The sequence below is a fragment of the Oryza glaberrima genome, chromosome 8, assembly GCF_000147395.1.
Source record: "Oryza glaberrima chromosome 8, OglaRS2, whole genome shotgun sequence".
Classification (NCBI taxonomy): Eukaryota; Viridiplantae; Streptophyta; class Magnoliopsida; order Poales; family Poaceae; genus Oryza; species Oryza glaberrima.
Window position 1 is genome coordinate 22,385,451 of NC_068333.1, and position 13,847 is coordinate 22,399,297.

At 39.8% G+C, this 13,847-nt stretch overlaps 1 protein-coding gene and 1 long non-coding RNA gene across 3 annotated transcripts; one reads left to right on the forward strand and one right to left on the reverse strand.

Annotated features, from left to right (window-relative positions):
- Positions 1–836: 836 nt before the first annotated feature.
- LOC127781834 (squamosa promoter-binding-like protein 14) lies at positions 837–5,088 on the reverse strand. 2 transcript variants are annotated; one of them, XM_052308899.1, is made up of 3 exons: positions 4,464–5,088; positions 1,904–2,037; positions 837–1,801 (listed from the first exon to the last, which is right to left on the reverse strand). In XM_052308899.1, exons 1-3 carry the CDS (start codon positions 4,910–4,912, stop codon positions 1,131–1,133), a joined length of 1,254 nt encoding a protein of 417 aa, XP_052164859.1. In that variant the 5' UTR covers positions 4,913–5,088; the 3' UTR covers positions 837–1,130. The 2 variants fall into 2 exon arrangements, with proteins under 2 accessions (XP_052164859.1, XP_052164858.1); XM_052308898.1 differs by having other exon boundaries at positions 837–1,804; positions 4,464–5,086.
- On the forward strand, positions 2,031–7,799 carry LOC127781836 (uncharacterized). The gene is made up of 2 exons (XR_008019093.1): positions 2,031–2,210; positions 7,209–7,799. It is a non-coding gene; the product is annotated as an uncharacterized LOC127781836 (long non-coding RNA).
- Positions 7,800–13,847: the final 6,048 nt, after the last annotated feature.

A 13,847-nucleotide genomic window follows, 5' to 3' on the forward strand; every position in this document is an offset into this window, starting at 1 on the left:
CACTGTTTAGCATGATGTCAATTATGTTGCAATGACTGCATCAGTGCCACTGTATGTGTCCTCTTTGGCCATTTATGTGGGCTCTCTCCCTCTGTCGTGACATGGATGAGGTGCATTGCCTGCTGACAGCAAAAGTTTCAGTGCTCAGTGCTCTCAAGTCACAACCAAAGGTGACCAATCAATTGGGACGAAATTGAAGCAACAACCCAGCAAACAGTGGCTGGAAAACGAGAGATGCCTGATGCAAAATTCCATGGAGTATCTATCATCACAGAAAAGCAAGGTGGTAATGTTTTATTGTAGAATATATCACTGCTCTCCACTTGTCTGCAAATCTGAACATTTCTCTTTTATTTTTCAGAGTGAAGAAGCTGCCAACATGGATCATCCTCCTCTCACCTCAGCCAGCCCATCAAAGGCATCAACAGAACACCACTGGTGCAGAGAGCATGCTGCAAATCCACGCTGTGCATGTGGTCTCACTTTACATCAACACACGCCCTTCGAACTGATTCTTTCCTACAATACTCAGCAGCAGAGCAGGTACATATATAAATTGTACAAAATCTTAAGTACACTTGTAAAGTACACAATGCATCAAACCCTGAAAGCATGTTTTCTCTTCAGTATGGCCCTTCACCTGGAAGGCTGGAAACATACAGGCTTAAAAGTAGTATAACAGCGTCAGAAGGGGAAGATCAAATACAGGCCGAGAAGTGAAAAGGTTGGAGCTTTTGTCACAATCAGGGAAGGTGTTTACTCTCGCCAACCGAAACTGAATCTTCTGTGGTAAGGACAACCCGGCACCAGAATAATAAGCAGAAAAAGATTCATGATGAACAACATAAGAGAAATAACATATCGAGCAGAAGTCCTCGACAATACAGCATTAACACTGATACTTAAAAATTCATGGAGGGTTACATAGATGGATGCGGCACAGCAATTAATTGAGTTCAAGGGCGCGCATTATTATTCATCACAGGGAGATTAATCGCCAGTCACCTTAGAATTTCCTTTCCATACTGGAAAGGAAAATATGAACACAAAATAAGGGCAGGCAGCATGAGGTTCTTCAGTTCCATGACTCGCCTTGCGGGACGACAGATCGATGGCAGCTGGAACAGCCTCTACAGAGACCAGTCCATCGTGTTGCTGGTTTGGTCGAAGGTGCTGCCGGACCCAGGATCGATGCGTGGTGCTGGGGCTGGACCGTTCCCCTGCAGAGCAAGCTCAAGCTCACCGGAGAAGTGGGCATGATGGCTAGGACCAGGGTGCACCTCATCAAGTGAGACTTCATGTGGTAGCTGGTGCGCCACGCTCCGACCACCACCCTCATGGCCCCGAGAACCTGTCCAGGGGCTTGGTGCCATGTAGCTACCCGCCATGGCGGAGGGTGCCACAGGATTGCCATCAAAGCTGGTGGTAGTGGACATGGTTGCAGCCTGGTTGTGGCTGGCAGCGGCACTGTGGGTAGTAGTATCCCATGGCTGGGTTGACAGAAGAGAGAGAGCACAGCTCGAGTCGGTGGCGGCACCGACCCCTGCGAGACATCCACCTGGAGGGAGATTTGGGCCAGCGAACACCGGTGGCCCTGAAGAAGAGCTACCTTGGCCGCTGTATGTGTTGGCACCATATCCCGCCACTGCACTAGAGTGACCATGAGGAGCTAGGTTCCCGTGCCACTGGATACCACCGGAGATCCGATCGCCTGGTTGAATTGCTGGCCATGCATTCCTTACGCTGCTTGGAACCCTTGGGTAGGAGAAATCCAACGTAAAGCTTCTGAACCTGCGATGCTCTTCTGGATCAAGAATCGCAACAAACAACACATCAGCGAATGCAACCAGTAGTTACCAACAAACACACAAGATGCAAAGAAAACAAGAGCCTCTGATGATACCACCAACAGATGCAGCTAGTCGACCGTAGCGTGATGCCAAAGGGGTTTGCGGCCTCCTCCGGCGCTCATTATGACCTGCAAGGCGTCTGCGGCAGCTGCGTTTTCCTTGGTCAAATTCAGGCAGCAGGTGGAACCTGTCATATTATGTGAACAGAGAATCATGGATAGATTGATTCTGAATCCTATCCACTGCTGCTGTGCAGTGACTGAGTTTTTGAAGCAACAGAAGGTACATCATCTAAATTTGGCTGTTGACTCAGAAAGCAAAACGAGGCATGGCGAGCAAATTACTCCTACATGAATCAAGGTAAAGCAAGCAATGCATAATGCAAGCAACTTTTATATGCTTATTATCCTAATAGATCTGCATGATGCAAGCCAAATATAGCAAACCGTAGCTCAGGTCAAAAGGCAGCCCATGCTAACTCAGAACAAGATTTCTTGTCATCCTAAAGATGGTATTACTACAAATCCCATCAAGATAAAGCAGCAACTCTCCTAGTGCCTTTCATAATTACACCCATAAATAAAAAATGCTATTCCCAACACAACAAAAGGACACCATGTTAAAGGAAGACTGTAATCATTCATGGAGATGTGAGATGTCGGGCTTAAAATAACAGTACACAAACACTAGATGGTTATCCATCTAATTGGACGGCAGGTGTCCTACACATAAAAGCTAATGGTCCATCTGGCTTTTATAATGATGCATTATGGCATCAGATAGTGACACACTTAGCACTGGCACAGCTCAATTATAAAATCTTGACATTTTTATGAATACTCATTGGTAGTAATTTGACCATAAAGGAAATGATAGTAGCTTCAACATAACCAAAAGTCTGAACCAAGTCTCTAACAACAATTACTACCTCCGTCCTAAATAAAGCTACAACAATCATAAAACCTTGACATTTTTATGAATTCTCATTTGTAGTAATTTGGCCCGTAAAGGAAATGATAGTAGCCTCAACATAACCAAAAGTCTGAACCAAGTCTCTAACAACAGTTATTAATTCCGTCCTAAATAAAGCTATTTCTAGCTATGAATTTGGACAGGTACATTTTGGAACAGATATATTAGTACGAAGACACTAGATATATAAGGCAACAGAAATTGTTGGTTTGCTCTGAAAAGGGGGGAACTGGTATGAAGTAAGTACAAGGCAAAGATATTAGTGGGCTAGTGCTACAAATATGGAATGTAGAAATACTACTACATATTCTCTAGTATGTTTCTCTTACTTCCCTTCATCCTTAAGGGCCCCTTTGAAACGCAGGATAGGAAAAACACAGGAATAGGAAAAACGTAGGAATTGAAGTTGTATGTTTTTCCAATCCTACAGGAATTGAAAACACATGAAATGGAGAGAAGAGCCCTTTGATTATACCACAAGATACACTCAACAAAGGAAAGTTTCACAAGAGGTCTAACCTCTTGCTTATTTTCCTATGGAATTGATCATAGGAATGCAATCCTATGGAAGTTTTCCTATCCTCTTTCTATGAATCAAAGGGCTCTATTGGAAAAATCCTTAGGAAAATGAATCCTCCAAAATTCCTTTGCTAATCCTCCATCTCAAAGGGGCCCTAAGTGTTGCTAGTAAAAAATTAAAGCATCAAACAGTCCAAGCTATCCATAGACTATTACAAGAGGGGCAGATATCAAAACAGGCATATGCTTGTCAGCTAATGAGACAAACTATTAAATAAAAGTAACAAATGCACAGAAGTGGTAGTATAGATTATGAACAACTGGCGAGGCGTTGGAACTTGGACTATGCTACCATACAGAAGTGGTAGTATGCTCAGTAGTACTAGTAAGGATCTATAGATAACTGAAAACCTTGAGCTCAAGTCACAGCATAGTAGGAGTTGCATATCTTGCAACACAGACACATATATAGTACAAACTACAAAGCAACAGCTTTAGCCAACTTCTCTCTCCCATTCTTACCGTGGCCATTGCTAAGCTTGCAACATCAACGGAATTTTATAGCTAATGGCTAATTAACTAAGTAGAGTAAGCACCAGTACAAATAAACAGTGGCTCTTACTAACACAGAGGAATCTTATGCAAAGCGGCAGGCAGGCAGGCAGACAGGCAAGTCACATCACTCAACCATATAAAGGAGTATTTTCCTCATCAACCTACCAACTTAAAAATCTCATAAGCACCAGTCAAAATATTAACACTACTAGTGTAGTACTCCCAACACAATCAAAGATAAAAATAGATGAAATGCAGGAAGTTTCAGAGAGTTGAAATCAGCTTGTTTTAGCAGGAAAGGTCCCACACACACCACTTGACAGTGCATCTAATGTGGTGGCCGTGCTCATAAACCTTAAAAACCTATAGTAAAACGAGTAGTAACAACAACACAATAACCCAAAAGACAAAACGGCACAACAATAACAACACATGTACTAGCACTAAACAAGAACAAGAACAAGAAGCAAATAAACAAGAGAGATAGGTGAAAGAGGAGGGAGAGCAAGCAAAGCAAAGCAAAAGCAGTGGTGACATCAGCAATGGCGAGGTGAGTGAGAGAGTGACCTGCTGCACTGCTGGCAGAAGCGCTGCTCGAGGCCGGCGACGACGACGCGGGGAGCCTTGGAGTGCATGAAGCACACCTTGTGGCGGCAGTAGTAGTTCTTGATCCCGCTCAGATCCGCGCCGCACCCCTCCACCTGGCACCGCGGCGGCGGCGGCGGCGGCGGTGGCGCCGCCGCGGCCACGCCCTTCCCCTTGTTCTTGCCCCCTCCGCCGCGTCCACCACCCGCCGCCTTGGAAGACGAGGACGGCGGCGCGGCGCTCGCGCTGCCACTGCCACTGCCAGTGCCGCCGCCGCCTGCTGCCGCGGCGGCGTCCTCGAAGTAGATCTTCTTGCCGAACTTGAGCCCGTGCAGCTGGCGGTGCTCGTCCCCTCCACCACCACCGCCGCCGCTGCCGCCTACTCCGCCGCCGGCGGCGGCGGCGGCGCCTCCTCCACTGGCCATCTCCATTGCTCGCGGTCGCGGGTGGGAAGGAGACTGTAGCGCGCGTGGCTCTTGGCGCGGCCCCCCTCCTCTTCTCCTCTCTCTCCTCCAGGAGAGGGGGAGAGAGAAGAGAGAGGAAAGAGACGGAAAGGTGGCGAAGCCCAGCGAGCGACACACACACAAGTAGAAGTAGTGCGGTGCCCTCTCTCTCTCTCTCTCTCTCCGCCCTTAAAAACCACTTAAAATAAAAATTATCCTCACACCCTCACACGCGCGCCGAGAAAATCGAGTGGAGATGTCATTGGTTATCTTCTTATGGCAGGGTACAAGGGCAGTAGCAATGCGTCCTAGCAAATTGCTATACCACAGCTGCAACATAGGTTTGGGAACTCCAAAAGACACTGCACCCACAGTGTAAGTGGGGTGCAGTGTAAGTGTGGTTTAGAAAATTTATAATGGGACCATAGATAATATAAAAAATCTCACCCTTCCCCCACCCTCCACCTAATCCTCTCGCGTCTTCTCCAAGGCGGCCATGGCAGCGTGCTCCGGCATGCGCGGCGGAGCTCAGCAGCACCGGCGAACGGCGCGGCAAAGCTCGGCGGTGGGGCAGCCCAAGCGCGGCGCCGCCTCTCCTCCTCCAACCGGGTGGAGCGGCCCACGCGGCGACGAGCAGCAAATCCGGCGGCGTCCAACGGCGCGGCGGAAGACGGCGGCGGCGCCAATCGTCGACGGTGGAGGCGCAGCACCGGAGCTGCGTAGCCGCACGCGGGCCCCGCCAACGCCACCGGCGCGCGAGGAGGGCGAGCTTCGAGAGCTCTGCCCGGAAGACGGCGGCGGCGCGCGAGGAGGGTGAGCTTCGAGAGCTCTGCCCGGAAGACGGCGGCGCCGCCGAGCGGCAGATCTCGGGAGGCTCCCCGAGCGCCCCTACTCCGGCGAGCCCCCACGCAGTGGTGGCCCCTACTCCAGCGAGCCTCCGCCGAGCCCCACACCCCGAGCGCCCCTACTCCGACGAGCCTCCTTTCTCTCCCTCTCTCGCTTTCTTGTTTCTCGTGGAGGTTCTTTTCTTTCTGACAAAAGTTGCTGAGGTTCATTTGGCCCGTGTGGCCAAACTTGGTCACGCGAAGCTGGGTTGGAAACGGTCCCCACTCCCCTCTCTCCTCCACGCAAGCAACTTGCCTACGTGGCTCTACATTGCCACACGCCACGTCCTTGCACTTTAAATGGCCTAAGCCAGCTATAAACATATTTTAAAAAAGAGTAAATTTCACAAAACTACATGTATTTTTGTACAATTTATCATAAAACTACAGATTTAGTGTCTTCGTTTTATCACAAAACTACAGGTACTTTGTACAATCTATGACAAAACTACAGATTTAAGAACTTCTTTCACAAAAATATAGATTTAGTGTATTCGTTTATCACAGTGCTACACATTTAGTGTCTTCATTTATCACAAAACTACAGATTTAGTGTCTCCATTCTCACAAAACTATATGTTTTAGCATTGTTAAAACATGTAGTTTTGTGAGAATGGAGGCACTGAATATGTACTTTTGTGATAAATAAAGATATTAAATTTGTAGTTTTGTGAAAAATGAAGATATTAAACCTGTAGATTTGTGAAACAAGTTCTTAAATCTGTAGTTTTGTGATATAGTGTTCAAAGTACATATAGTTTTGTGATAAACGAACACATTAAATCTGTAATTTTATGAAACTAGTTCTAAAATCTGTAGTTTTGTGATAGATCATGCAAAGTATCTGTAGTTTTATGAAATTTACTCTTTAAAAAAATAAAGGAAGAGAGAAGAGCAGCGGGCTACAAATCTGTAGCCAGCTACAGCACAGACTCCAAGACCTAACGTGTGTGTGATTGGTGGGACCAGGTATTAATAGTATAGTAAGCAACTATTGTATGAATTGGCTATTATATTGGCTATAGATGATTTGGAGCTTACTATTATAGCTAGCCAATCTAATAGTTTATTCATACAATAGTTACTTATAAACATATACTACACCATTAATATATGGTCCCACCTCTCGTACACATATAACATTTTAGAGTCTGTGCTGCAGCTGGCTACAAATTTGTAGCCTGCTTTGCTTCTCTCTCCTCTTTTTTCTCTTCCACATGTGCTTATAGCTGACTTGTAGTATGCTATTGTACCTGCTCTAAACAAGATTCAATAAAATGTTACTATTAAATAATGGGCACTTATTAAATCTTTACGGAGACCTCTACTCGATCTCGTAGGAGAAATAAAAGAGAAATTATATTGTGAATCTTTGCTGAGACTTTTACTCGATCTTGTAGGGGAAGTAGAAGAGGAAAGGATGTTGAGATGAACATTGGGATAAGAGTGGTGAGGCTTAGATCGGAGGCGGTGATGGAGCTTCGACCATGTGGCGACACTATCGAAAAGTATTGGACAAGGGTGTTTGCGTTGGCGTGGCCATGGAGGTCCAGACAACGGATGCTTCACATCTTGGTGTGGTTGCGAGTGGCGGCGATGGATAGGGCAGGCACAACCGCCTCAAGAAACTCCAGTTCGTGTCCCTCTTCGTCCTTGCACGAAGTGTGAGGGAGGTGGTGGAGACCAAGGCCGGCGATCTTCGTTCGCTCTTGTGCGAGGGTTGTACCACTGGTAAAGGCATCAGGTTCATCTTGGAGGACCTCCCCGCCACGTTGAAGAGTAGAAGACGCCTGTTGCGGCTATCGACGAGCGCGCGGGCATCTCTTACTATCGAAATCCGTGCAAGTTATCTAGCGATTAGCGATGCCACGTGGCACAGCGTGGTTCGTGCGTGCGCTCCAAAACGCGAAAAGGACTAAAATATAAAAGACAATCTTACGTTGGAGTATAATGAAAAAGTGCAAAGCCACCTGATTTCTCCGGAAGGGCCACGACTCTTCGTCTTCCTTGATTGACTCTTCTTCTTCTCTGTATATATATTCATTCTCCATCATTCCTCTTTCCTCTCGTCATTGTCTCACATTCCTTCTTGCCGTTCCACCATCCACATTCACCGGCACCAAACACCACCATCAACATCCACCGGCAATACATCTGATCCACCGAGGGATAAAGAAGCAACGACCTCCAGCCGGTACCTCTGCGGCAAGCACATCCTGCGCCGTGCGCGACAACACAACGACGAGGAGGAGCCTCCGAGGCGGTGGCCTCTGGCCGGTAGCTCTGCGGCGAGCAGGTCCGGCGACACCAGGACGAGGTCAGTGAACTGAATCACATGTATTAGTGAACACGAGGACGAGGTCAGGTACACGATCGCCTGCATTACCTTGCACGATCACGAAAGCCCCCAAATTAGCCCAGATCCAGTAGTATTTTGCATTTTGATCGATTGATTTATACCGAATCAAAGAACATCAACACCAGCCTACTGCAACTTGCCCTGATCCTGATGATGTGCACGATGGACAACAAGATATACTATATCTGTTACTTCTCTGACACTATATAGGAGTATTAGACTATTTGTTATAATATAAGTCACTGGGAACGGAAGCAATCGGAAAGAAATCTTACGTCCAGCCACGTCTTATTCTGTCACCTAAATCTCCAATGACAACTTAGTAGAGAGGACATATGGATGTGTTCCTTTTGATTTCTGTTTGATCTTTGCTAACAAGTCAAGCTTTCGTGTACTCCTAATAAATTAACTCATAGTATATTACGATGACCACCATTCCAAACTAACTGTTTTCAATTAAACTTTTTAAAAGTTATTCAAAATACATTGATTTATATAGTGGTACTATACAATGTAGCTGTAGCCTCCACTTCTGATCCAAACAAACCCTTAATTGACAAACCTAGGTACTTACATGTAATTATACTAACTTCAATCCCGTAAATCAATTAGTCACAAAGTCTAATCTTTTCCTCTAAATAATTTGCAGCAAGTTACAGCAAATTTTACTTTCTATTTAGAAAAGCTATAGCACAACCAATCAGCTGTGAATAACATTTCGTGTAGTATGGATATTTACCAGAAAAAAAACATTGTCTATTCTTTTTAGTATTTTTCATCATTGTACATTGATCATCTGCAATGATATTAATAAATGTTTATTTTACAGGGGATAAAAGAATAAGGAAAAGAAAAGGAGATAAACAGGAGCAAGACACTGAAGCTAGGAAGTACAAAAAGGTAAAAAACAATAACGAGCTGGAAAATTATATATATATATATATATATATATATATTTATTTATATATATATATATATATATATATTTATATATATATATATATATATATATTTATTTATTTATTTATTGTACTGGATGTGTTGTACCAATGACCAAAAAATTATATTATGCTGGATGCGTAGACATACCAAGATCCTACTACAACCCTTCTGGAAAATCAATGTTCCTATGGAGAATTGGAGAATTGTAGCAACATCAGTGAAGACAGAAAAAATACTTGCACTAGAACCAGTGCAAAAGCTTCACATTTTTTTTGTATTTATTTATTTTTATTTCCATAAGATATTATTTTACCAATAAATCAGCACATCCATTTTATCTATAGCCACAAATGCACTGAATTTTAGTATGGAACTAATTAAAAACAATAACCAATCAGAAATATATATAAAAATATCAACACTATCTATTGAAATTTGAAAATTTTGTGCGATGGTTGTAAGAAACTGTAATACAAATGGAATGGATGTACTGTACAAAAGATGTACGCTAGGAATTATTAGAGAATGGCAATAGAATAGCTCTATTGCCCCATTGTATGTATGATCAATAATTGTAGCTCCTATTAATCTTTGTCGTCATAAATATTGAAGTGTTTGTATTAGCTAACACTTTTTTTACTATTCATGTGTAATTTTCTGATTATATATAGCTGTTGAAATGAATGATTAAGTTTTGTATTGATTCAACCAATATCTTTAATTATTCATATTTAATTTTATGCTTATATTCATTTCTGACTTTGGCTATTTTTTGTGCTTATATAATCAGAAGTGTTAATATGCCATCAAAGAGAAAGCAAGATCCAATAAATATAGCAGAATATGATAAATCAGATTGCAAGAAAAGAAGATATATCAGACTACAAATTCTAAGAGAGAAAAAGCGAAAAAGAGAAGAAGAAAAAAATATGGTGCATAATAACAATAAAAAATGTAAGAAAGATGAAGAAGAAACATCAAAAAATAGTAATATAAGAGATATAATATATACAGAAAAGCAAAAAAATATTAAAAATAAAAGAAAAATACAATATAATTTAGATTATCTAGAAAAAATTGCAAAAAAGAAATGTTTAGAGATAGACCATATATCTTCATATTTATCAACTTCACATGGCATGGTGTCCTTTACCCCAGAATACATTAAATATCTAAAAGAATCATATCAAAACAAATCATTTATAGGTATGCCAGAGTATAAATGTAAACATTGCAATGCTATATTTTGGTTTGAAGAAAGAAATAAAAGAGAGACAAAGAAAAGAAAAGGTGAAATTATATATTCAAATTGCTGTAAAAATAACAAAATAAAAATACCACCATTCCAGAACCCACCAGAAACACTTGCTAGGTTACTTAATAATAAAGAAGATAATCTATCAAAACATTTTATGCAGAAGATTAGACAATATAATAGTTTATTTTCTTTTACTTCAATGGGTGGCATAATAGATAAAAATATAAATAATGGCGATGGACCATATGTGTTTCGTGTAAATGGACAAATACATCATCGTATTGGATGTCTCCTACCTAAGCCTAATGAAATTCCAAAGTTTGCAGAACTATATATTTTTGATACTAAAAATGAAATAGAAAATAGAATACATGCTTTAAATAAAGAAGAAATGGGAAGTATAGATATCAATCCGTATATAGTTGAACAATTAAAAAAAATGTTTGATGAATATAATCCATTGGTAAAAACATTTCGCTATGCTCGCGATCTATTTGAAGAACATAAAGGTGTTGATTTTAGTATTCGAATAATAGGGGCTGATAAAGGTGATCCAATACAATATGAAATGCCACATACAGAAGATTTAGCAATTTTAATAGTTGGAGAATTAAATCTAGAAAATTATAAAAGAGATATTATTGTTCAAAATAAAAATAATGGATTACAACGCATATCTATATTCCATCCAGCCTATATGGCTTTACAATACCCTTTATTATTTCCTTATGGAGAAAGAGGATTTCAACTTGGCATACCATATTATAATAGTAATACAAATAAAAAGAGTAAAAAAAACAAGATCAACAATTACAGTACATGAATACTACAAATATCATATGCATTATCGACCAAATCAACCAAATCCTTATTTATGTTATGGTAGATTATCAAAACAAGCAATAGTTGATGCCCTTGCAATAGAAGATGAAGATAGACTAATGTTTATTGCTAAAAATCAAAACAAATTACGAGCTGAATGTTTACAAGGAATATTTGATGCAGTACAAAAAGGTTTAACGGAAGGAAACCAAATAGGAAAAAAAATAATATTACCATCAAGCCATGTTGGTTCTAAACGATATACAATGCAAAACTATTACGATGGCATAGCAATATGTCGTGTATATGGACCTCCACATTTATTTATAACATTTACATGTAATCCTAGGTGGCCTGAAATTACTATGACAATCTTAGAAAACGAACAACCCAATGATAGACCTGATATTATAGTTCGAGTATTTCATATAAAGCTAGAACAATTAATAGAAGATATACAATCCGGCACAATATTTGGACCTACAACAGCTATTTTATACTCGGTAGAATTCCAAAAAAGAGGTTTACCACATGTACATATCTTAGTTTGGTTAGATAAAAAGCCAAGTGAAATAACGATTGAAATGATAGATAAATGGATATCAACTGAAATACCAGATCCTAGAGAAGATCCTCTAGGATACATCCTTATAGCTGAACATATGATGCATGGACCATGTGGAGCCAAGAATGAAAATTGTCCATGCATGAAAAAAGGCAAATGTTCAAAATTTTACCCTAAAGAATTCAATGATCAAACTAATTTTACTGAAAATGGATTTGCACAATATAAACGTAGAAATACTAATATATACATACGTAAAGATAACAATAACTTGGACAATAGATGGGTTGTTCCACACAATTTATTCCTATTAAAAAGATATCAAGCCCATTTAAATGTTGAGTTTGTTAATCAAAGCAGAATGTTAAAATATTTATGTAAATATGTAAACAAAGGAGGGGATAAAGCTAAAATAATTTTCCAACGTATCAAACAAGGAATAGATCATTCTGAAAATGAGCAAACAGAAAAAATAGATGAAATAGAAGAATATTTAGAATGTAGATATATTTGTGATCAAGATGGTATGTGGAGATTACTTGGATATGAAATACATTATCATTGGCCACCAGTGGAAAGAATGCCTGTTCATCTTCCCTTAATGAATATGGTCAAATTTACTAAGGATACAAAACTAAAAAATATTATAGAAAATCCAGATAATCAAAGAACGATGCTTACAGAATGGTTTATGGCAAATCAGTTACATGAAGAAGCAAGAAACTTGACATACTGTGAATTCCCACAAAAATGGAAATGGGATAAAAAAGAAAGGAAATGGGTCAAACGACAACATGGTTTTAAAATAGCCCGTTTATATTATGTCAAACCAACTGAAGGAGAACGTTTCTATCTACGTATGCTATTAATGATAGTTAAAGGAGCAAAAAACTATGAAGATATTAGAACATACAATGGTATTACTTATAAAACTTTTAAAGAAACATGTGCAGCACGTGGATTATTATGGATGATAATGAATGGTATAAAACATTTGACGAAGCTGCAAGTTGGGCAACATCTCCACAACTACGATCTTTATTTATAATCCTACTATTGTATTGCAATTTAGAAGATGAAAGGAAATTTTTTGAGACAAATTGGGCAAAAATGGTAGATGATATAAAATTTCAATTAATATCAAAATATCACCCAATTAAGTACAACCCGACTGATATAGAATTAAAAGATATTCTAATTGAACAAATAGAATATTTATTATCCAAAAGTGGTATAAGTATAGACAAATTTAATCTTCCTCAGATGACAGTAAGATACAAATTAGATTCAACTAATACACTAATTCAAGATGAATTAAATTATAATGCAAATGATTTAGAAGAGCAAGCTAACAAATTGTACTTACAGCTAAACGATGACCAAAAGAAAGCATTTCATCTTATAGTAAATAGTGTAATAAATAAAGAAAGTAATTTTTTCTTTGTATCTGGCCATGGAGGAACTGGCAAAACATTTTTATGGAATACTATTGTATCATTTTTGAGAGCTAAAAAAGAAATTGTTCTAACAGTCGCATCGTCTGGAGTAGCATCATTATTACTACCAAATGGTCGAACAGCCCATTCAAGATTTCGAATACCAGTTGATATAGATGAACTATCATTATGTGATATTAAACGTGGAACAAAATTAGCTGAATTACTAATAGAAACTTCTCTTATAATATGGGACGAAGCATTAATGACAAATCGCCAATGCTTTGAGGCTCTTGATAGAACATTAAGAGATATATTATCAGAAAAATATATTAATGCTATCGATAAACTATTTGGAGGTAAAGTTGTTGTTCTAGGAGGAGACCCTAAACAAATCTTACCAGTTATAGAAAATGCATCAAAACTGGAAATTATTAATGCATCAATCGTAAAGTCATATCTTTGGGGGTATGTTAAAAAAATATTTCTATTTGAAAATATGCGATTACAAAAAACCAAATCTAATACTTTAGAATATAAAGAAATCAATGACTTTAATAATTGGATTCTGGATATAGGCAATGGTAAAATAAATACCAAACAAAGTACTGCTCAAAATGAAGACACAGATACAACCATTATACAAGTGCCGGAAAA

Bases quoted from the DNA above. Each gene is read 5' to 3' on its own strand.
- LOC127781834 (XM_052308898.1), bottom strand. From the start codon at position 4,912: ATGGAGATGGCCAGTGGAGGAGGCGCCGCCGCCGCCGCCGGCGGCGGA. The intron at 2,038-4,463 runs GTCACTCTCTCA...ATAATATGACAG, and splicing joins TTCTGCCAGCAGTGCAGCAG to GTTCCACCTGCTGCCTGAAT. The intron at 1,805-1,903 runs GTATCATCAGAG...TTCTTGATCCAG, and splicing joins ACTAGCTGCATCTGTTGGTG to AAGAGCATCGCAGGTTCAGA.